At 29.5% G+C, this 26,381-nt stretch overlaps 1 protein-coding gene across 5 annotated transcripts in view; it reads left to right on the top strand.

Annotated features, from left to right (window-relative positions):
- Positions 1-26,381, top strand: part of LOC132919425 (monocarboxylate transporter 10) — a 329,301-nt gene that overhangs the window by 280,174 nt on the left and 22,746 nt on the right. For all 5 annotated transcript variants that reach the window (XM_060981015.1, XM_060981017.1, XM_060981016.1 and 2 more), the window contains one exon: positions 23,380-23,565. In XM_060981015.1, the coding sequence (XP_060836998.1) occupies positions 23,380-23,565 (186 nt within the window). The remainder of the gene's footprint in view (positions 1-23,379; positions 23,566-26,381) is intronic.

The following is a 26,381-nucleotide window of genomic DNA, read 5'->3' as shown; positions in this document are numbered from 1 at the left end:
AACGCGACAAACCGAATATTTAATACAATATATGAATAGGGCGAGAGATATGGATTGAACCAGATAATCTTAAACAGTACACCCACCCCTTTAAAATGTTTACCCTACTCAACGCGTTTCCGGCTGTAGCCCGCAGTCATTCCATTGTGTCGGTACCGGTTATATTATGCAGGTAAAAACGACTAAATAATCATAATTATAATATTATGACATTGGAATATTAGACGAAAAAAATTGTCGGTCGATTCGGGTATTGTTAGGTATGTATATGTTTTAATTTGTCTACGTGTATGCGCGCGCGCGCGCGTGTGTGTGTAAAACCGGCAGATAGATTAAAACGTTTCCAGTAATTATTATCTTATTTGTCGGCCGCTAACGAGCTGCGCGAGCCGTCGGGTGTACCTATGAGAACAAGAGCGGAGGAAACGGACGAGAAAAAAAACCACGAGAACAAAAATGATATCGTAACCCGTTTAAAATATGTATGTATATATACACAATAAGCATGCATGCGTAAACAGCTCGGGGGACACGGTAATAATAATAATAATATTACGTATCTCGGTGGTGCAGATATACGATACCGAGGGCGGCGCTGTTTGATACCGGGTTATTATGTCAGTCGTGAGTCGTTAAAAAAAACGCATATGTATTTATCTAGGCCGTTTTGTTTTGCTCTTTAAAATCATTACGTTTTTTTCGTCGTGTCTATCTGACTACCTACCTCATACGCATTAGGCATACACGGCGGGTACTTGTAACTCCGCTGTAGCTGATTTAGTTTTCATTACCGTTTGAAAAATGCATCTTATTAAGGTAAGCTGAATTGATTCCCGTTTAAATTTTTGATGTATCCCACTATTGGCCGAGATTTATTCGCTCCCTGCGTATAGCATTATATAGTTATGGTGCTTATTGAAATAGTTTTCAAATCATTCATGAATGTATGTACCTTTGAAGATCAATTTCGAGTACTATCCAAGGTTTTTCTTTTTAGCTGGCATTTTTTGTGAATAACTGTTTCGTATACAATCTGCGAGGAACATGTAAAGTTAACACGTATAGAAGTTATGTTCCATATAAAACGTTCTTATTATACAGGTCAGAGATTCGCGATTCACACAAGTGGTTACGCAAGAGTAAAAATATATAATCTCCATGATTCATAGAAAGTATAGAACTAAAAGAAAATCAATCATTTTGCATAAAAATTATAATTAAGGTTAGACAATATTCAGTAGGTTATGTGGTGTTAGAATATTAAAAAATATTCATATATCCCCAAATATTTTTTTAAAAAAAATCAATTTCACAAATTGTTTTAATGCATAGTTATTCCTAAATTAAAATAATATTTCTTCATAAAAGTTATTAACAAAAAAAAAAAAATTAGATATTCAATAATTAAATGTATTACCTACCTGTCCTATCTATTGCGTATTTTAACAGTGCAAAAAACAGTAATAAAAAAAAGATGGAAATATTATGAGCATAATATAATATAACATGTACAATTTTTATTATTTTAATGTTAAAGTTGATTTATATTTATTAAAAATCTTTTCTTTTTAAAACGTCATAATGTATCTATTTGACATTTTAAGAGAATATTAAAATATTAAATGAGTATATAAATTACCATATCATTACTCAGGTACACGTTCTATACTTCTCACTTGTTGAAATATCCATATTAATATATTATAATATTATATTGTATACGGGACTTTAACGCGCGTCTGCACGTTATTCAGCCATGTTTTAAAACAAACATTGTACAGACTATGGATTACCGGTCGCTAGCGCTTATTTATTAATTAATTATAATATTATTTATTCATTGAAATCCACGTAAAACTTTCGATCAATACAAAATGTAAATTCGGAGTTTATAGTATTAACTTAATACACACATAGGTATTAATCGTTTGTAGGTGCTTTATCGAATTCTCGTAAAGCGAATATTTTGTTTACCCAGTATACATATTACTTATTATCATATATTAAAACCACGTCTATCTCACAATATCTTCCTAAAAGATCACAAAGACCAACCAATAACCACACGAATTTCAACTAATATAAAAATAAAATATATATATATTATTTGTAATATTGTTATTTTTACATTGTACAAACATTAAGTATGTGGATACGTTAAAAAATAATGATGATAAAACTAAAAAAAAACCTAAAATTTTATTCAGTTAACGAGTGAATATCGAAAGAATCAAAAAAATTAATGGATAACTATTACGAATGGTTCACAGATGATAGAGAAATACAAAATATATTACAAAGAATATCATTTAATATTAACTACAGATTATTTTACACACATCATGTTTTATGAAAAACTATAATAATTTCTAATCTGATAGGTCTATCAGATCGTGAAAATGTTAAGTTCTAAAGTATAATTGATATTTATTTATGAGAAAAAAAAATACAAATCATCATACCGAAATGATGTCCTGATGCATAATATAATATAAACATAATATTATACGACTATGTATGTATGCGTCTATATCATCGACGTTTCATAATGTTAAATACTAATTGCGTATAACTCATGAAAACGACGTTGAAATTAAACGTTAACTTATGATGTGGCTCCGGGGTGTTCTTAAAGTCTTCGCGTGGGTGGTAGGGTGATATTGTGGGTGGCGGGATGAGAGGCAGTGTTGTCCGCCTGTCATCATAATGATATTAATATGTACGATCGAAATAATCACCACACGCCCGGAACACTGCTGTTGCTCAGACATATTATTACACTTTCAAATAGAAAACGTAGATCAAACCGCACACGTAGGCATATATTATAAAAATCTAATATTTTGTCTACACGTACTCTTGTTGTATCGTATCCGATTATTATGACGGACCTGTAGAATAAAACAATTTAAGACACAGCCGCATCGATAGTGGTAGACGTACGAGTTACAGTTTTTGAGGGGAATGGATGTGATTGATATTGATAAAATTTTTATATCAATTATTGTTTTATTATAGTTTTATCAATTAAACACTACGATATATATGTTGTTAATGCTTAGGTTCCTGGTCTCTTTTAGTTTCCATACTTATCCAGTCATATTGCGAATACTTAATAGTACATTTTAAAATCACCGCTTTATTTTTTTAATATTTTTAAATACGAGTATATACATAAAATACATATTGTAAATACTCACTGTAAATACTCTATATATGTTTACCTAGAACGATTTGTCTCGCGAATACCCCAGAAAAGGAAAAATCACATGTAAATGTGATTACAATGCTTTATTCTAGTGTCTCAGGAGATTTCTCTTCGTAATATAATGAGTAGTATTAAATAGACAGAAGTATTTACCTAATCATTTACTCATAATTGATCAATAAAGTCCAACTAGTACAATATATTTTTAGAGTTACGTTTTTCGATATACTATAGGTATACTAAGTAGTAATTATAGTTAAACCAAATATCTTTTCCTACGTATACGTCGGGAATTTTGCGTCACTAATTCACTGCGTATTAACAAAAAACTGTGTAATCTCACTGTCTCACGATTTAGACGCCAATGTTCGGACTATATTGAGTAAAGAAAAGCGCGATTACTGATTTGGTCTCCAAAATTTTACTTTAAAATACTATGTAAGGTAATGCGCATTTTAAGCCATGAGTTTATTACTATAAAGCTAGCTGTTTCAGCCGAATACTTTTACGTGGATCTACTCCTGCTGTATTACCTGACGAAAACATCTAAACTCTCACGGGTCTACTTCAGTACTACTCATTTAATTTTAAAAACATCGCCGTAGGTTATAATTATAGTCAAAATAAAAAAAATCGAATATATATTTAAATTAATTAAAAAAAAGTAAATCATATAATAATAATAATATAAATCAATGCCTTTTGCTGCTACCCTGTCAACATAATATAGACCATTTATGATATGAGCTATGAAATTATAGTCAAAATAAAACATAAAATAAAAATAAGTACAAAATATATTATAAAATAAAAAAAAACATTCAAATTTAATTTTTATGACAGTATGAACATACAAATTTCAAAAAACTGAATGTATATTTTGGTCTTTATAAGTCTATTTTTTGTGATATGGTTTTATTTTTACTTTTGGTATGGCTGTTGTACTTATTTCATATTGTTTATTGAAACTTTGTATTTTTATTTACTCTTCATTTTAAAAATGTGGTTCACTGATTCATAATGTATTAGTGTAGCAACAACTCGGGAGAGTTTACACGTTTCCTACAGTAACCATAATTTTGACCCGGGAGAGCTAACCATCAAGAGAGTTTATTATTTTTAAAAATCGAGAGAGTCTACTACCGTCCCGTTTTTTTTACTCGTATGTCCGTATGTCACCCGAATGCATGGTATGAGACTTACGTTGCTGTTGTATTAATAGTGGCGAAGCTACATTAGCGGGATCAACATTCAACAGTAATAGTGCATTGACGAGGATATGTTTTTATTTTTTTATTGAAATACATTTTAAAAAATTAAATAAATATAAAATATATTACCAGTTATTTTCTTTTCCTGTTTATACATCGAAATCGAAATTCGAAAATTAGGAATGCGTAGACGGCGGACGCGGTACATAATTATTACAAATGGCGATAGCGTTTACCTGCAATGAGCCGTTATTTGAACGAAAACACTAAGCACGAATACAACTATCTAAGAGCAAACAAAAGCGGCTTAGAGTTAAGGATACGATATCCGTGTAGAGATTTCAACATCAACGTGAATGTCAAACGGCGTCGGACACGATTTTACTATCTCCGTTCAGCGTACGATATACCCAAATATCGCGATATCGGTACAAGACGTTTGGAAAAAAAAATTACCAGAAATTAAAGATGGGATGAACCGTAACTTCGACAAAGACAGTAAGAAACTAATTGGATGTTCGGGTGTGCGGTACTGCCGGTCCTGTATCAAACCAGTTTGGATCGGCCACAGCATACCAGACAAGGGAGGGGTGGAACAGCCGAGACACGTGCTCAACATTGTGGTCGTTAGGGTTGACAACAGTTTCACCAACACACCACTTCAATATCGTGTGTCTTGATACTACCTGTGGTCACAATGTATTCAATAGAGGTCTCAGTTGGTACTAAATAAATCCAACAGGTACACAAAGGAAAGGTTCTTCAATTGCGCCGATTTTGGGACACTACCTGTATAACATACATCTATTGCACTGGTACAAAAAGGGTACATATATTAAAAATGTATACATCAATTAAGCCAAAAATGAAAAATTATATTTTATTAAAAACATAAAAATAGTCTTTTTTAACTTATTTTTATAATTTAAGAGTTAATACATTACAAAATAATTGACAGTGGTTACAACTTGTATTTGTAGTGTTAATTTTTACTTTCTTAAAAAAAATAAAATACAAATAAGAAAAAATGTTTAACTACCCATTATATAGATTTTCATTGGAAAAATGTTATGATTAATTACTTCTTTTAAAATTGTAGTTTTACCCTCGTCTGTGTGCAGCCTGCAGCTTAGAGTTGCAAGTGTTTTCTGTGCATCGTCATTTGCACCCTTTTTTGGTTAATACTTTAAAAGAAAATTTATAATTTAAGAATTAATTCTATACCGCGTTCACTTAAAACTAATAAATAAAACCAAGAACCACAACACCTATACGTACAACGCGTGGAATTTACTGAAAAATACTATGAATTTATATTATAAACGGATAATATTTGTTCAAATTGTATTTAATCATCATCAAATAATAAAATAAAATTATGAAAAAAATAATGGTTTTCAACTTACGAGCACAACGCCGTAGATTAGATAAAACTAGGGATCCAGCACATAAAAACAGATCCGTAAGTTCTAAAATCAGTATTAATGGACAATGATATTATTTACAAAATATATATTTTTAGGAATCGATCGGTGTAATTGATATACAACAAAGTATTACATTCAAAGATCGATCTGCGCAATAGATGTAGGTACCTTTTTTCTATCCCGTATTTTTTTCTTTACCTGTGGTTTTCGGCGCAATTGACATATTATGCTTACACAAAGACACGCAACTGCGTTTTGTCTAAATCGAATTATATAAAGGTCTTTTTGTTGTTGGTTTGTTGATGTTCGAGTACAAAAAATGTCTAACAAGTACCATTACCATGATGAAAAGAATTATAGTAGCAGCCAAACATTATGCGGTTGGTGACTCCGCCTACCTCAAGGCGATATCACACAGGATAGTATTCACATACCAAAAACTGTTGGCGAGATATTAAAAAACAAATATTTTTATTAACTGATATAATGCCTTTTTTCAATCGCACGTGGTAATATTCGTTTACATGGAGTCATTAAAAATTTATTTTATTTAATTATATACATTTGATATTCACGCGCCTTTGGTGTGTGAACGTTACCTAAAATGCAGGTTTTTATTTACCGGCGGCGATAAGAGGCGGAGTCATCAACCGCACATATGTTTGGCCGCTACTATTTTAGGAATTATTTTACCTGTGAAATACAATTTCGTACGCTTTGTCTTACATGATAATTTGACATATGATATAAAAAAATCCCGATTGTGGTCGAAAATAAGTTTAAAATTATATTAACATTTAAATATTCGATAGATTAGTGAAAACTGTTATTAATTGAATGAAAATGATGTAACTATACATTGACAGAGTGATTTCTTTTTACAGATTTGTTGACGTCTTTAATACTCTGTGTGGTACTTAATTAATATTGCTTTATATGGACAAGTGCTTCTTATTATTATTTAACATCATATGAATATGTTATATTGTGTACACTCCACCTCAAATAACTCCAGTGATTTTGTCGAACTTTCACGATTCAAAATTGAAAACATATTCTCTAACGATCGCAAATTCCGCGGTATATCTAATGATTTAGTGCAGCGCCAGTTATAATATAATATAAGGTGAATGGCGATTCATTAAATTGCTCACACCCATATTTGAATTTAATAATGAATTTATTTAAAGACCATATTTTTAAATTCTTAGATCTTAGACCTTAGACTACTTAAGTTATCCTGTGGTGATAAACATTTCTGTTTTTTTTTACCGATAACCACCGTTTTTACTGTAAATAATTAGTAGATAATATTATTTTTAAATTTTGATGTACCTAATTCAAAATTCTAACACGTAGTTTATTAGTTATTACAATGTTTATAATATTAAGGATGAAAGCCTTAAAAATATAAAATCACAATAAAATATATTCATTTTGGATGTGGTATCTAATATCCATAGTATCTTTTAATTATAATTGAATCATTTTCATAAATAACTTACATTTTTAAATTACTATAGCAGCCTAATATCTCCCATACACATTATTGTGGATCTATTATATGCTTATAGTAAACAAAGTTAAGTAACTCAAAAACTCTCGTTCGAATTTTGATTTTAATACGTAAATATTTTCAGAAAAATTATCTGCTAGATAATTTACGGTAGTAATTAAAAGGGGTCATTATTTGAAAAACAGTAGTTTATATTTCTACAGGACTACGGAACACTCCTTAAGTAGGACGAACAAAATAATCTATCTCAAGAATTTGAAAATATGGTCTAAAAATATACTAAAAAATTCCACAGATCAGAATTTATTGGAGAAGAAAGAGTTGTGGTGAGCATGTTTGGAGAATCACTCTGTATATTCTATTTTATTTATCATATTATATTATCGGTCGTATCGATCGGTTGAAATACCTAACCCGAATATACGTGTATTATGTGTACAATAATATATTATAAGCTTGTATAATATTATACACTTACTCGAGCGCTGACTCGAACCGATTTTTCAAACGGCTATTTAGCACCCATTTATTTCGGCCCAACGACGGCGGTACACCGAATGATTAACCGCGCGAATCGACGGGTAACGATGTGTTCCATCGACATGATTAAATCGAACACGGCACGCGCGTATATTTCTCGACCGGCCAGAAATTATTGCCGACAGTCGTGATTATTTCGACTGTGTAACAATATTATAATATCGACGATCTACGACGGGGGCGATGCAGGAGAACACCGCGGGGAACGAACGTCTGAAATATTATTATTATTAAGACGCGCCGCGATGTAAACGACGCTGACAAAACGCTTTTCGTCGACTTTCGGCGGACGTAATCAATTCCGAGCGAAACCGTTTCCCGTCGAATCCATTAATTTCATTTGTAATCATTATTATACGCGCGGCCCATTTCGGCATAATATTTTTGTTTTAATAACACGCCAATATAATATCACACGCGTATACCTATGTACACGCTCAAATGAACACGTGTGAATATTATCTATACGATTCGTATATTATACCTCTGCCCACTGACGACGACTGTATAATATTAAATATATATATATATTATAGTGATACCGGCCGTCGTCGTGGGCTCTGAATATTGTATACAACAACATAATAATATTCCGACGCGGAATTTTTATTAGGTACTAATAAATTAATATATCAAGGGAACATGACGTTTCCATTTTATCGTATTAAGAACGCTTGCCAACACGTATCGTATGTATATATGACACGTAATAATCATATATTATTATATTCATCGTGTACACAACGGGAAATTATAGAAATTATTATTATCATAGACTATAGAGGCTAGAGAGTATAGTAATAGTTTTGTAAGACCTACTCTGACGTTCCACTTGGAAGTCGATCGATATTTTATTGGTATTTCAAAAGAAATAGTGAAATGAAAATTTTTGGAAGGTCTCCGATTTAAAAATAAAAAATAAAATACTTAGTGCTATTTAAAAAGTCTCGTATAACGTACCTCGTATAGTTATTTCTGTATAGTTATGCTTGTATTTTAATATTTTTTTTATCCGTTTTACTATATTAGTAACAGCACAAATTTAATTTTTGTAAATCATGCTTAATCCTGTTTAATCACACTGAACGTAAAATTATCCACACAGCAAAAATAGAAACGAATGAAAATAGTTTCGTCTGGGACTTCAATGAAACGCCTTCAGCGCGTACACAATCGCAACCGAAGACAACGATGCAATGTTACAATTGCAAATGCAGCTACGTGGAAAACACTAAAACTTAACAATATAACACAGCTAAAAAGAAGAATTTAGTATCAGCTTAGATTTTAGAGCCAAAGCATAAATTTGACCCCAAACTCCGAGATAAGATTTATCTAGAACACATACATAGCGTGGTACGTATATATACAAATCTAGTTATATTACTCCTGTTGGAATGTAACTAAACTTAGCTCGTCCTAGGAATAACGTTTAGTCGTTTAAATCTTCGGGCTTGACACTAATCCGTCAGGCGCTCAGGCTATTATATTAGCAATATAATTTTAATTATTTTGTGTATTCGTCGATAAAATATCACCAACGGCTTTTTTATTAAGTATTGACATATTTTATTATATGGACGAAAGTACGTTGTTCGATAGAGTCAGATATATTATTACAGTTGTTATAGACAACGCTGATAAAATATTTTTAGCGTAATATTGATAATCACAGAATGTTATCACCATGCAATCGATAGCTAAACGTTATTAATACTATATAATAATAATTTATCATACAGCCACTTAGAAATGCATATACCATAGTCGTGACATGATTTGCAACGAATTACTGATGATATCGTTTTCAAAAACAGTGTACGACAGCATTTTGAAATATTTAGATCTGGGTGGTAAAAGTTCGGGGTAATGGTCAATATGTGAGAATCTACGTTGTTCCTACTGGTATCAGTATTCAGTAGGTAAAAATATTGTTGTTAAGAATGACATTCACACATTTTTTTTTTTTTTATTAATGTGTTGATATTAAAATTGCAATGATATATTATATTATTTAATGTGGTTCGTAAATAGTAATATTGCAGTTTAATATATAATATTAAGTAGGTACACCATATTATGTGAGCTTATTTATTATAATAGCTGAGAAATTATTAAAAAAACGTTTGTTCAGGTCCTCCGTAATATTTAATTTGGCTGTTAATCAACTACAATGATCATGTATTTTGTGAATATAATATATTATAATGTACATCAAAATAATGTAAGAACAACTCCATAAAATGTGAATCGTCACGGAACTAGCTATAAAAATGTTCTCAGACAGTTATAATTACGCACTTACTTTGAATTGTTGCTTTTCATATTTTTGAATTGATGCAGTTTTGATAAGTTCGGATTTTTTAATGCCATCAATTCAAGTAAGCTTGGATGCAATAATAATGTCAAAAGCTGACGCGATGCAATCAATCATCTATGGATCACGGAAGGGTATATCGCAAGCTAAGCTTTTTTAACAGCGTGACGTGAATTTTACATTTTCAAATCGACTTTGTATTTTTACAAGAGATTTATGTCACCTATACATTTATATAATGTTATATTTAACACTGATTATATGAATGTTGCGTCTCCCGATGGAATATTATAATACTTATCCACTGAATACTCGTCGAAGAGAATTCAATGAAAATCCCTGACGCGCGACGTCGTTATTAAAATAATATCATATGCCTAGTTGACGTCTTGAATGATAATTAATGCTATCTAGTGCGTGCCGATCCATTGAAATATTGCTCCGGGAAAGAGTGTTGTCGCTAATAAAATATAATATTATTATACAATTTGTTCTCTTTCCCGTCTCCGTTACAAACGTATCGCGGAGACGACGGGATAACTGTTTGGAACTATTATCGGTTGTCTCGTAATGTATAATATTATTACGAAGATGATACGGCGGGAACGCCCAGCTCTCGTAAGACCGCAAAACCCCGGCGCAGATGGTCCCAACAATATTATATACCATTTATGTGGAAAACGGAGTTTCGGCACCATACATAAACACACATTATGTGTATATGTATTATATTTATACGTATAAAATATATTATATATATATATATCACACACAAAACGCATATATAACGTAATGTATGGTCGAAAACGGAAAAAGTTGTAACGTGCACATATAATAATACAAGCGCTTCTATACACGCGTATTTTCCCTCGACAAAACCCTTATTTACTCATTCGAATATAATAATAATATTACATTGTGCACGAACGATGTGACTTACTCCGAAAGTCTAAACGATATTGACATGCCGCCGTTCCATTTGACACACCGTCCTATTATATAATATTATGCATAATATACACACGCATTATAATATAATATATGTAATGTCATCTCCTTTATCACATAGGTTATTATATTATTATATTATACGGGGTGATCCATTTAAAGTAAAACACTCGTTAGTTTACGGAAAACCATAACGTAATTGAAATAATTTGTTTTACATTATTATTTTGAGTCATAAAAATTAATATCGGAGATGATTTTAATTTTATACTATTTTTTATGTTTAAAATGTTTGAAGTTTTTTTACACTTTTGAATAACAGCATACATTTTCAATTTCATATTGAGAAGCGAAATATTATCCAGAGTATTTACCTCTATAAAAATCAAATTTCGGCCAATTAGTCTATTTTAAGGTTATAATTAATGTATAAGTATTTAAAGTAAAGACTAACGGAATAATAACCAACATTTTGCGAAGTACCCCTGTAGCACCACTCCACTCGGCTTATATAAAATTGAAATACTCATAATTCATAAACCACTTTTACAAAATGTTATTTCTATGTACCAAAGAACTCAAATTGAAGTTATTAAAACTGCAGTTAACAGTTTCTGAAATAATGCAAGTGTCTTATATTATATTAAACGGATCACCCGGTATATTATATCTTATTATGATACGCGTTTATATATACAATGCAATATCTGCCACGTTAAAGGGTCGGATCGTGCATGTTCGTACGTGTATATTATATATATTTATAGGCGGGCGTGCGGCCCGTAAGAAAGGTTTTTCCGACCTCCTCCGGTGGGTGGCATAAATCACACATAGTCGCGGGTTTTTGACTGCACCACCGCGGCAGGAGAAACTTTCGGAGTCGGGTGGGCGGGCGCGCGTGCGACTGTAAAAATTATATTATTGCCGCGCGATTCACCCACCGCGGCGGACATGATGATAATATTATAATATAAGCCCGCGAGAGGAAAAACGGAAAAGTCTGCCGCGTTGGCCGCGCGGTTCGTGGCGAAAATGCTATAAATAATATAACGATAAAATCGAGATTACAATTCCACTGCACAGAATGCAGGGTCTTCTGGCCATACAGATCTTAGCGGAATTTAACTCGCCCCATCTCACATCCGCCATTATCATTTAGAAACAACAGACGATATTTTTTTAAATTAATTGCTTACGGTTTGACGAAATAGGATTTTCATTTTTGTTTTTTTTTTTGCACCGACCGACGAAAGTAATTAACTGCTTTTTAGTTGGAAAAAATAGGTATCTAATATTATAAACGGCGTTTGTAGGAATTTTCGGATACGATCTTGCGGACGAGTAATTTTTAATAAAACTATAATAAGGAAATTAAAAATATTTTTCCGATCTATGTTCAAGCACTACTGCATTAGCGTAAAACCGCGTAATTGCGATTCGCCCTTAAATAATATTATAACGGTACACCTGCGATACCCGATTCATAAACGCGTTACCTACGCCGCATCAATAGGCTGGGCAAATCGACCTTAAAACCGCTCAACCGCCTATTTATGTTAATTTACAAACACTGCGCTATAAATGTTTGCTCGTTATCGAATTCAGCGTAGATAGATGATGTATTGTTATTGTTATACTGCAGTGTTCGTCGAACGATCGGCTACGGCAATAATATATTTTAATCGTCGTGTTTGCCTATCTATTAACTACCGAACGAAAACAAAATATTTAATAATTTCAAATGTTCCTATCAGCTCTCATAGCGGTGTATGCAATTTTAACGATCTCGTCATCAAGACATAGTGGATTAGCTGTTTTAAACACAAAATATTATAATATTTTCTCCGCGCGTACAATATAGGTACGTCGTATCGTTCGCCATTGCTATATTATCGTACGTATACGCTTTAGCTCCGGGGCTATGTGTACAACGCGTGAAATGCGAAAATTGTTTACGGTTTTGTTTTGAATAAATAATATTATTCAATGATTTATGCACTACCGCCATAAAAACCAATCGATGATAAATGGCCCTATATACGTACCTATAGTATCAATATTGGGGAGCGTAAAATCGTTTTGCAATATTATTATTTAAATCGTCCGTATATATCGCGTCGGCCATCTTATTATTCAGCAACTGATAATTATTAAGCGTGAATCGAAAATTGTTTAAATACGATTATTGCTTTTTTTTTTTCAGTTATCATTTTATAATTGCTCAAGTTCCAATCAAACGTACTGTTATTATTAGTATTTCAAAAACAATAATGTAACAAAATAATACAACAAAACGAATAGACATTATCGTCACAAGTGAAATGTTGTTATTGCGTTGATCTACTTCAAAGTGGGCATTACACGCTTAATATATTTTAATTTTAGACGTTGTTGTATAATAATTCATAAACATTTCCTGCTGCGAGGAAATTAATTACAATTCAAAGATTAACACCAAATTCCCTTTAACGTTTCTTTACAAAATATGGGAAACATTTATTCGCAACTGTGAATAATAAATAATATTTGGTATGGTACGGTGCTTGGGTTAGTAATGAAAATTTTTATTTGATTGTTAGTTTTCGATGTATTTTTGACTTTCGAACAAAAATCATACTCCCTTTCATACCCTACTAAAATAATAATAATAATACTTCATCTTTAACGATTATAAATACAAATAATTTATTTGAAGATAACCTAATCATGTCTTGTAGCTATACCAAAGTCGTTAGGTAAATTTAATACGATCTGATTATTGTGTTTTCTGCAACGGACTGCATTACTGACGATGAACCAATATTATATAGGCAATATTAGGAAAAAAAATACTCGATATTAACGGTTACGTGGAATATATTAATCATAATAATTTAATATTCATACATTTTAACAAATTTAATGTAATTTACATTTATTGAATTTGTGTTATCACATATCTCCTATACTATTACTCAATATAATATAGTGCTTATTTAAAATAACCAACTTTACAACTAATGACATTTACGTTAATTTAATTAACTGACTTCTTAATACTCAAATAATATTATTTTACAATATCTTCTTAATCCTTATAATATTGACAAATCCAATGAATATAATAATATAATATCTTTAAACTGTATTCGTTGGTTAATATTTTTTTTTATTATTTAAAAAAATATTTACAATCTATAATATTGTATGCAATAAGTAATATAGATGATTGATTACAAGACTGGACGGCTTGATTGAAGGGGATGTCCAACAACACTACTTCACAATTCTAGACTTTGATCAATCTTAAAGGTTTTAATCCAATATTCCAAATTTATTAAAGGTAATATTATTATGTATTTATACATTATAATATTCATACAGATCTAAATGTTAGTTTTTCATATTATGTCTAAGGTAATAATGTATTATATACGTCAGTTTATGACAAATAATATAATTATAGTAATGGCGTCATTAACTTAGGAATTTTTTTTTAATATTTTTTTATTGATCTTGATTATAATTCGGTTATTATACGACCATTGAGACACTTAACATATATATTTTTTTATTTTGTCAAACATATTGATTTGTTTTATATAAAAAAAAATTATTTTACTATTTTAAGTTTGGAAAAAATGAGAATTATAAATTCGGTATTCGGTTAAAATGTGTTGGGCAATTTATGTTGTTATTTTTTTCATATATATATTACTTAGTTCGTTTTCACTCACTATATAGGCTTACAGCTATAAGTAAATATAGTTTTATGCATTTATACACGATTTTATTTTTATTTAAATCGAATCAAACTTTTAAATAATACACAATATAGACTTTGAAAATTTTTGTGAAATCGTAACGGAAAATCGATTACATTTTATATAGATATCATTATAAATTTACAAAACACGATACATGCGTAAACTGCTAATGTCATAAAGGAACCGTCGAAGCAAATTAAAATTGATAACCGTAATAGATATAATACAATAATATAAATAATATGTATAGACAGCATTCAGAACTCGAGAATTGTTTTCGACACAAACTTTTTCGGTCTTCCATAAACGATCGGATGACTTTGCAAGCAATAAAAGTGTGCGCGTAACAGTAAAAAAAAACAACAACCACAAAAAACTACGAAAACCAATAACTTTTTTTTCTAAACGACGGCTTTCGAAAGAAATAGAAAACACTTTGAGAGCATTTAACTTAAGAGAAAAAAAATACAGCTCCTTGAGATCTTGTCATTCGGCAATCTTCGATTTTATAGCTTCGGTTATTACATGGTATTTTATTACTACAGGCCCATAAATTTCTAGTCAAATTCTTGTTAAACGCATTTTTAAAACAGAGCTAGAAACACTGGAAAATTATGAGGTGCCACCACGTGCCGCAATGATAAATCCAGTCCAATAATAATGATGATGATTGTAATGATGATAATAATAAAAAACTTACGCTTTGATGAACTCGATAACGCACAAATCGTATCCAACTCTATAGATGTATAAGACCTATTAAAAATACTTTATTTGAAATATTATAAGCAAATGTCGTAATAAGGTTCGGACAACGGAAACTATAATAAACATATATACAGAGTGATTTAACGAGTATGCACACTCACATATATTTCTTAAATAATATGAATTTATTCAAATAATTATGTATCTTAAAAACTCTAAATAGTATATTATTTAAAGACCATATTTTCAAATAATTAAATTTTTTACACTATTTAATAAATGTCCCACGGGTGATATAACCTTATTATTATTATTTTTTTGAGAAACCACTCTTATTTTAATATTGGTTGTTAAACAGATAATATTTTTGAACATTTGAATGTATCTGAGTCAAAATTCAGATGAGTTTAGTTTTTGATATATTGAAATGTATGTACTAAGGATGATATTATATAATAATGGTTAAACATAAAACATAAAAATAGATTTACTACTTTTATTATACTATTTTAGTTTATTATTTATATATAATATTATAAAATGTCCATTATGTATCTAAAAATAAATATTGATAAAACTAATTTTAAAATTAACATAACTTTGTTAATATTATGATTTAAAAAATACTCTCATATTTTCTACAACTTTGATTGTACAGATTATTATTTCTAATATAACAGTTAAATAACCCAAAAACTGCTAGTGTTTTAATTTAGATACATCAATATTTTTTCTAAAAAATCGTCTGTTTAACAATGTATAGTAAAAAATTATAGTAAACATTTGAAAAAAATAAGTTTAATCACCTCAAAAAACTCCTTTATTGGAATGAAAAATTTAAATAATTTAAAATAATATCGTCTTTAAATAAATTTAAACATTTCCAGTCCAAATTGTTAACGAATTCATACTTATATAGTGAAATCAATTTTCGTAATACGAATATTATGTTCACGTCGTAAAATCGTCACGAATAAATTCACAATTATTGTTTTTTATTCAACAGACATTCGTCTCTCTTATAATATATCTTATATATTTTACAACTACAAAATCCATCAAAAATATAAAATTTTAACTGCTTTTAATTAACTTTTATAGCCATTACGATAATGATCTGTCCGACATCCATGTTTTTACACTTTCCTGTCCAATATAAAATTTTAAACGTGTATTGGATTATTTTTCATTGTTGATACTGTCGAATTTTTAAAAGTATACTTGAGCCAACATAATATATTTGTTCAATAAGAACTCGATTTAATTAAATAAAACTGTTCACGCTTTAATTCTCTCTCTCTCTCAAAAAAAAAGACATTTTATTTCAAAGAAAATATTTCTAATCGATAACACAGCAGCAAACGGACCTGTTACAATGAGATAAGTCTGGTGTTAAGGTAAATCCCATAAAATTGAATTTATTGCTTGCGTTGTAATGCCAAATAAAATATATCTGTGCGTCAATCATAATATTATTACCTACTTTTTATGAACCTGCTTAGCTACCACCTAATTATACAATATCGTATTGATCTATGTAAATAATGTTTGTTTACTGATTTATTTTTGAATTGAAAATTGGAAATAAAACACTTAAATGGTATATAGTTTTTTACTTTTCTGTTTAGTGTTGTGTTTAATTTCGATAAATTGTATAAATATTTAGACCATGGGATATTTTATGCAGTGTGGCATTTGAATTTAAATGTAAAAATATTTAAAGTTTTTGACTTTTAATTTTGCAGATTTGTAATCATACTATAATCGTTGCTGCTTGGATTCGGGATATTTTTAGATTTGAATAATTATTTTAATATTGAAATAAACTGTATTTACGTCATATTTATTTATATTGTAAAAGAAAATAGTCAACTGAGAATTTATTAATTACAAACTTTATTAAATACTTATAATTATATAGTTAAAAGTTTATTATTATTTAATATCACGATTTAACGAAAGTTTTTAAAATAAAACTAATAACAGTTGGCTAAATGTTTATTAAATGAAAAAAAAAAATATTCAAATTAAAACTATTTGAGTATTCATACAAAATACTTGTAATTAATTATTAAACACCAATTCAAAACTAATGTACTATAATAATTATTCGGACCTTTGTATTAATTAAAACTATTATTATTAGCGCCAGGTACTATAATAATAAAAATAAAGTGTATGCATTATTGGATAATGGACGTGATATTCTATTGTTATTTTTCAAAACATAAATGTATGCACCCAAACAGAGCACTGCTATAACTTTTTAATTTAATTATATTGGCTAAAAACGTGAACCATAATCGATTTTTCCTTCTCAACCGAACGTTAAAATAATATATGTTTTTTATGGTTATGACGACCTTCGGTCATCGTTTGTCACCGTGATGCTGCAGTGATCAAATTACGCTCTGCAGATTTATCACTTTTAAAATATTATATCAAATGCTCTTTAAATGTATTGTTTAGCACCTAATCATATTTCACCTAGGATTTTATCACAGAACGTGAATGATTGTAGTATTATTAATATATGATTAATGTTTACAACTATCAATGTTGTATAATACTACCACCTATGCACGATTTAACAGAATAATTTAAATTAAAAAATATATAATATTCATTATATTTTAATTCATTTTTTATTTGTATATTTTCGATTGAAACTAAAAAATAATTACGAATGATTAATTATTTTTTCATAATATACATATATTTTTGAAATCTATTGTCAAAATAAATCCTTCACAATGGTACCATTAACAATAATTAATAAATATCAATCTTTTTAATGTTAGCTAACACAATTTGTAACTCATAACTATTATAAGTATCAACATATTATGTAAATCAATAATATCTATATTGTTTTTTTATTTAATAAATTTATTATAACAATATTATATTATTAAAATTAATATAAATTCTTAAAAATGTATCTATATGTATGTATATATATATATTTTAAGTATATTAAACTTTAAAATTTAAAATTTACTTTTAAAATACAAAACTTCCTTTTCCGAATAAGTAGAGTATTATTAACAAGGTTTTCATATTAGTAGACGCAATGATATTATCATAGTGGTCCACATTACCTATTTATACAACGTGGATATTATTTTCGTTATGATAATAACGTAAATAAACAAGCGTAAATTTTAGTTGAAAACACGGGTTTGCGGAAAACGTAGTTTGTCATCTGTTTTATAATGTTGAAAGGAGAAAACGATAAAACCGTATATACATACGGAATAAACCCAGAAAAACCTCTTGCTATGTATGATTTTGCGTCGTGTATATGAATGTATTTTTTCGGTAATTTAGGAAACGATGCGTCTTCTTTATTGCTTTCGATGCACACAAAAGTGCATTGACACTGTGTTTATTGTTCATCCCGTAAAATACCCATTTTATTGTTAACGGTGCGCGATTTTTCTTTTGCAGCGGGCCGTTCCCGGTTGACTCGATAACGTCTCGGAATTTATGGTTTATTTACTTAAACGTTGTCGTTTACTCTTTGCGCGGAACGAACGGGATAATGTATGTCCATTAAAAAAACTACCAAGTACAGGTTTATGTTGGTTATAAGTTTATAATGTTTTGGGCACAATGAGCGCATATTATTATGTATATCTATCTGACTATCTACATATAAAGATGTGGTACAATTCGCACTTCGATAAAAATACATATTTTTATTTGTTTATGGGTTTCTTAATGTGCGTTTTGCATAACCATATCATATTTTCGTATAGAATTACTTTAATTATACAATCATGTCTCATGTTATCAACGTAATGTTATTATTGTTTTTCATTCAGTGAGTTGAACAAAATCCTGAGAAAATCGATCATAACAATTTGAAATTTAATATCGCCGAATATTACACTTACCGTTATTATTACAATTACCGTTATTATTACAATTATTTATTTATATTATACCTAAACATATAGAATATGATTATTTTAGTTAAAATGAAAATTTTTAATATTATAATTCTCAAAAATCATTTAATTTATTAGCTAACCTACTTTACAATGGTTTTGAAAATTTAAATCCTTATATTTTTTCTACTCGCAAAATCCTGAATAGAAAATATCCTCATTGTAAACTATGATGTCCCTCTGTTTAACTGTGCTTAATATATAGTTGTGATATAATAATATCTTTGTACTTAAAATACTCCGTTAAAAGGTTTTTGTTATAATGTATTAAACTATAGAATGAAAAATTATTCAAGTAATAAATGTAAAATGCTTGAAATTAACACTACTTCAGAATACGTACTTATTTGACGAAAAAATGTCGGACGTTTAACAGTCTATATATAGGTATGTAAATAGGTCATTCCTAATGAAGATTAACATTGAGGATTTCGGACGAAATCTTGCGCACAATAAATTTTGGGTCAACGAGAGGTTTCGGCTAAACGTTTAAATTAAAAGCTAAACATTAAATGGCGACCGTCATATTATTATACCGGTCATAATTGTTTTCATTCCAGAATATTTTATTTTCAAGCTTCAGATAGTAATATATCTCGTGCATAATATGGGAGTCTAGTAATAGAAATAATTGGCTTGACTAAAATAAAGTATATTTTTTACTTTTTCTCAAAATGCCGCTCGAAGTTGAAACACAACTCATTTAATTTCTGACAATTATTGTTTCTAAAAAATTATTGTACTAATCTCAGTCGTGATGACATCACGATTCTCGGTTTATTATAGAAATTATCAGACGTCAATATCAAAAATTATGCCAAAAAAAACCCGATAAAAACCCGATAAAAACACTTGAAAGTTGGTGTATCATTCTGATTTCAAACTTGACATAATATTATTGTAGAACGGTTATTTAGGTACAAATATTGTATTTTTGTAACGTAGGTATATGACGTGTGAAACTATAATATATTATTACGCCCACTATTGTGCGTCTTAATAGACGATTTGTTCAAATTCCCTCGATAAACCTACGTTTATTATAAGTTTATTAGATAATAATAAAATGTATAATTTGAAGTTTAATGTTCGTGCATTAAACGGCCATTATATAGTACATTATATTGCAATTCAATTTTATTATATATTATTATAATAAGGTGGTCGTGATTAAAAGTTAATTTATTTTTACAATACATATATAATTAGTATTAACCTGCTTCATTAATGAATAAAAAAAAAAAATCCATTATAAAATATTTACAGAGATACCTACATAATATAATATTAATATAATATTTAACGAGTATATTTTTATAATATAAAATTAGGTAACGATAGTAAACTGTTCTTAGGTTTGCATATTAGACGTTAATGTTTTTATTTAAATAAAAAATAATGTTTAAAAATAAATTACAATATCGTTTATAGTGTTTAAATGGCATTATAATATCATATTACAATTTGAATAGTTACAAAAATTACCTATCCCTAATAAAATATAAAAGCAGTGTGTCAGTGTTTGAGTATGTGTATAAGTACTTCACAACCAAGTCAGTGATTCTGAAATTTATTACATAAGTAATCCTTTACACGAGAATAATATGTACCTCGAAATACATTCTTCAAATTTTGTATTTTAAAGAGGTCCATATACAGGGATTAGTTGGCTCATGAAAAACGAATATTATTTTGTTTGTATAAGATTGTCATCGGGTAATAAAATATAATAGTTATTATAGTTTTGTATAATTTAAGCCCTTTATTTTATATTTAGTAAAAAGCATCCAAATAACTGTGTTAAAAAATTACTGTAGTTTGTATTTAACGGAGCTTAAAAATTGGTGAATCCACGGGTGTTTAATTTATCACGCCTTAAAGCAATGTCGTGCAGAAGATCGGCTATCGTAATAATAATTAAAAATAATTAGGTACAGCGAGTTAATTTCTAAAATCGAAATTTTACGATTCATAACCATATAACTATAATACAAAAATAAATATACCTATTATAAGTCCTTATTTCAAGTAATCAATTTAATTTACTGTTGTAAAATAGTGTTTGCTTAACTTATATTGTAGTTCGTGTTCTACAATAGTCTTGGGGTTTTTGTCGATTAGTTTAAGTGCTCCTGAAGTTTTGAACGCAGGTGGCATAATATATTAATATGTGTACATAGTACTTACTACTTTTAGAGATGTAATTTTGGGAATTATAAAAAAAGATAGTAGACAATTTGAGCATTAATGAGAATTCGATTTTTAACGCGTGTATAAATGAAAGTGTGTTTCTTCAAATTTAAAATAATTCATAAAATTACAGTATTTATAATTTTTTAGACGTAGGTAGGCACTTATCATGTTTTTTATTCATATGAATTTAGAATTCTATGGTTTTATTTCCATCATTATAATATAATAATATATAATGTATTAATTTAAAGTTTGATATCTTCACTCGTAGTAGAGACAACAGCACTAATATCATTGAAAGCACACTACCAGCAGGTACTTCTTGCGGTCATATTAATTATTGATAATTTGATATGCTACTGTTTACGACGACGAACATAATATTAAACGTACGCGACCAGACATTATAGTATAGTTCATATAATGAAATACTATCGGTATATAAATCACGGACGGCGACTCGGCCGGTACGGGTTATTAAAATATTTTCATCGAGTGCAACTTCTATGTAGAATTGACTGAAATATGTACACACTCTAAACTTTTCGCCCCTACCAAAATAATTATGAATAATTATTAAAATAATACGCAGCAGAAATCAGTTCGAAATTCACTGTAAATACTGCAAGCTCAAACAAACCATTTATGAATAATCTTAAAATTGTAAACCAACGTGTTTCTTATCTATTGATAAAAACTTAAATTAATAGTACTCAAACTCTCCAGCAGCTAGTATTTAAAAATGGAATAGACATATTTTCTTAAATAACTTATATAGTAATTAAGTCACCCTAACCATATTCCAAAGCAAAAAGGTATACAATATAATATGGTATATAAGTTTATCGATTTCTGGATCGATAAATTCTCACAGGTTAATCCCCGAGGATAATGTATGCGTATTATGATAATATATCATAAACCAAAAGCGGTTACGAATCGAAAAAGTCTCCTGGGACAAATCTTTCAGGTGGAATTATCGACATTGACCCGACTTACGCATATTATATTATTGTGAACTTATCTACCTAGTTTGTCTACCTATAAACTTTCCCTTAATACAGAGTGAACCATTTCTATATGATTGTTTTCTAAGAATATGTATGTATTAATGTATTGTTTTTAAACCCAAATTCTAAACGTATACAAATAATAATATGCCAATATGAACTATATTAGGTAAATCAATATTTGGTAGATTTCAAAATATCAAAATTTTAAGTTATAGTTTATACTGTTTATAGTTTTATTTCTGATTACAAAACCATAAAATAATATAAATAATTTTTGGAAAAGAAAATCACTAGATTGTAGAAAAAAATTATATGTATTTCTACAAAAACATATTATTACAAACTATTTAAATTTTACTATATTATACTTTATACGAATAATTTTTTTTTTTTTAAATAGAAACATTAAATTATAAAATGATTGTAGAGCAGCAGTCAACTGGCGGTACGCCCCGTATATAATAATGTCGTATCTGCCTGCCTACGCGCGTACCGATGATAATAATAATATATTTAAAAATATGTAAATGCCCCGTCGGTTATAATAACGAGGTGTTTGTATAATATGCGTAAGTTAACGTATGTGTTTATGTGCGCAGGATGGCTGGGAGCAATGTCCACGGGAGTGGCGCTTTTGCTGTCGCCGGTGACGATAGCGTTTTGCCGGCGGAAATCTACAAGATTGACTGCCGTCATGGGCGGCCTGATCACCGCGCTTGGATGTCTCTTCACCAGTTTCGCCACACAGTTCCATCAATTGTTCTTCAGCTACGGCACCGTCATCGGTAAGCGCATACGTATATATACAAATTATATAATATTATTTAAATTGTATCATGCAATTGTAAGTCATTGATTTATATACTCCGTAAAATGCAGACAAACAGGCGTGATAGATTTTTTGTAAGCGCGAAAACGGAAGGTTAAGTTATAGCAAATCGAGGTGCGGTTACGAGTTCTCCAGGCGGGTACTATAGAACATTAACGAGAGTTTAGCGCGCCTACTGCGAACAGTCAGAATATACTTAAATCAATCGTGGTTGTTTTAAATGGGGGGGGGGGGGTCCCTTACTTCATAAAGTGGATTTGAAAAAATATCATCTTTAAAAATCAGTCGTGATATTATATATCGAAAAAAATACCGCAGCAGTCTTTTGCGTATTCGTGTTTGTCTATTAGATTTTTTTTTTATTCATTATTGTTTTAATTTAAATTAGTATCAAGAAGATATAAATATAAGAGCGAATTTAGCCCCAATAAACAAATTAATGTCCAAAGGTGGCACATTTGGTAAATAAATTTATGTTTCGAGGAAAGAATTAAATTTCATGTTCATGGTCATTTATAATGATTTTATTATTTATATAATATTATACTATTCTTATAGTATTGCATAAACTATCATGAGATTAGATACATATTACACGCTTAAATATTAAAACAATTGATTTAACTTCGATTGATACATAGAATATAAACCCAAAAATAGTTTTTGTGCAATTGTGATAACACCATATCTAAAAATATGAATGGTGTACAGACGAGTACGTTTATCTTTGATATTTATTTTTTATAAAACGACGAAAAGATCAAGGATTCCTTTGTCGTAAAAATAAAAATGCGACAAGGAAAAGGATTCTCGTTTTAAGTAGAACGTTCGCCACACCGGTTTATCGTAATAATTTACTGTCGGCGTTATCATAACCGACCACAGCGGTGGACATTGAATAGAAGAAACAAAAAAAAAAAAAAACAGAAAACAATCCAAGTATCAAAATTTACCCGTTTTGTCACGCGACTGGCGTACGCGGACTACGCTCTGCTATGGCGTCGTAAAGACGTGACCGAAATTCAATTGCTCACCCTATGATATTATCATTACGACACGATGCTGTTAGTTTTTTTTTTCTGGAACACACTCGACCGCGATAAAACGTCGCCAGTGACGAAACATATTATTATTATACAATATCGTGTATACGCGTACTGAAACAATATAACGCATTAATGATTAAACGCCAAAAGTCACCAAAAGTCGGGGCCAAAAATTATGTACGTTTGGTCGTGGCCGCGTCAAGAGTGTATATTATTAATATTATTATTATTATTATTGTTATATACTATATAGCATCAGTCATCCGAGCACAATCAATGACGAAATATTATTTATTATTATGTTATATGTCTCACGTGTCACACGCCACGCTGTGACGCGATTTAGGTACGCCGTACGCGTCACTGCTTTCGCCCGACGTATGCATGTACAGGGTGATTCACCAAGCACGCTCATGTCCTCTACATTTCTTCCTAAAAATAATATGATAAATTATTACCTTAAATATAACACAATTATAATCATATTTCCAAATACTTATATAAATTAGTAGGTATACTGTTTAAATAAGAATGTGATGAAACAGCGTAATATGTTATAATAGTAACAATTACTTTTTTTTTCAAAAGAGAATTGCTATTTTTTCAGTAAATTGTTAAAGAGATGACTTTTTAAATAATAAATTATGATGTATATAACTCGAAACTGAAATTAATAGTTTTTAAATTTGTGACGTTGTATAATATACCTACTGTATACTGATAATAAGTGTAAAATTCACTGATGATCTGTGGTGATTTGAAAATTATAATAACTAAGATTAATAATGCTATCTATTACTATTTGATAATTTTTCAAAAATGTCTGAGTATTTAACTACTTACTACATTACATATTAGTATATTACACATATATTATAAATTTATAAAACTATTTATTATTTTAGACTACCTATTATTCTAGTAGGTATATATAATTTAATATTTAACCCAAACAGTACTGGTTATTTTTTTTTATTTAAATACATCAACATTTTCAAAAACATGATCTACTAATTATTTAAAGAAAATACTTTTGCATAATATGAACTGTCACAGGACACTTTAAATTATTAAAAAAAAAATAAAAAAAAATTTACAATTAAATTTATTTAATACAATTATACATTTAAAATATTATAATTCAAATAAATGCATTGTTTAAGGAATAAAAAGGGTGTATAGTGTGCAATGTGCAAGCTCGGTGAATCATCCTGTATAGAATAAGAGATGACCGGACTTTTAATGTTATTCGTTTTTTTTTATTTTTTTTTTATTTTCATTTTCTCTCCTCCCTCCCCCACCCGTAACGACGTCGTGGTCTGGGCAAATGTGTTTGAATAACAATTGTGCGTCTCGCGAGGTATATTATAATAATAACGATCGTAATAATAATATATTAATGTAAATGTATACTACACGTGCGCTGCACAACAATAGGTACGCACCGTAAGTTAAAATGCGCACATGATATTCAATGTGTCTGTAATGGAGGTAGGTACTTTGTCAATTTCTCTTCATCTAACCGCGAACGCTTACAACTGTTAATACATGCGCATCTGTACCATATAGATCGTTTTTGTCGCCGTCAACCTACATTGCTATGTCACATGAAATACAAAATCTTCCGAATTCGGTAATCATTCTTCATCTTTGGTGCCGCACGAATGCACGATTGCACACTTTTACCTTTTTACCCGCAAAAAGTACAATATGATTGCACACCAAC

Source organism: Rhopalosiphum padi, chromosome 2, assembly GCF_020882245.1.
Source record: "Rhopalosiphum padi isolate XX-2018 chromosome 2, ASM2088224v1, whole genome shotgun sequence".
Taxonomy (NCBI): Eukaryota; Metazoa; Arthropoda; class Insecta; order Hemiptera; family Aphididae; genus Rhopalosiphum; species Rhopalosiphum padi.
This window is presented reverse-complemented; position numbering and strand designations above follow the sequence as displayed.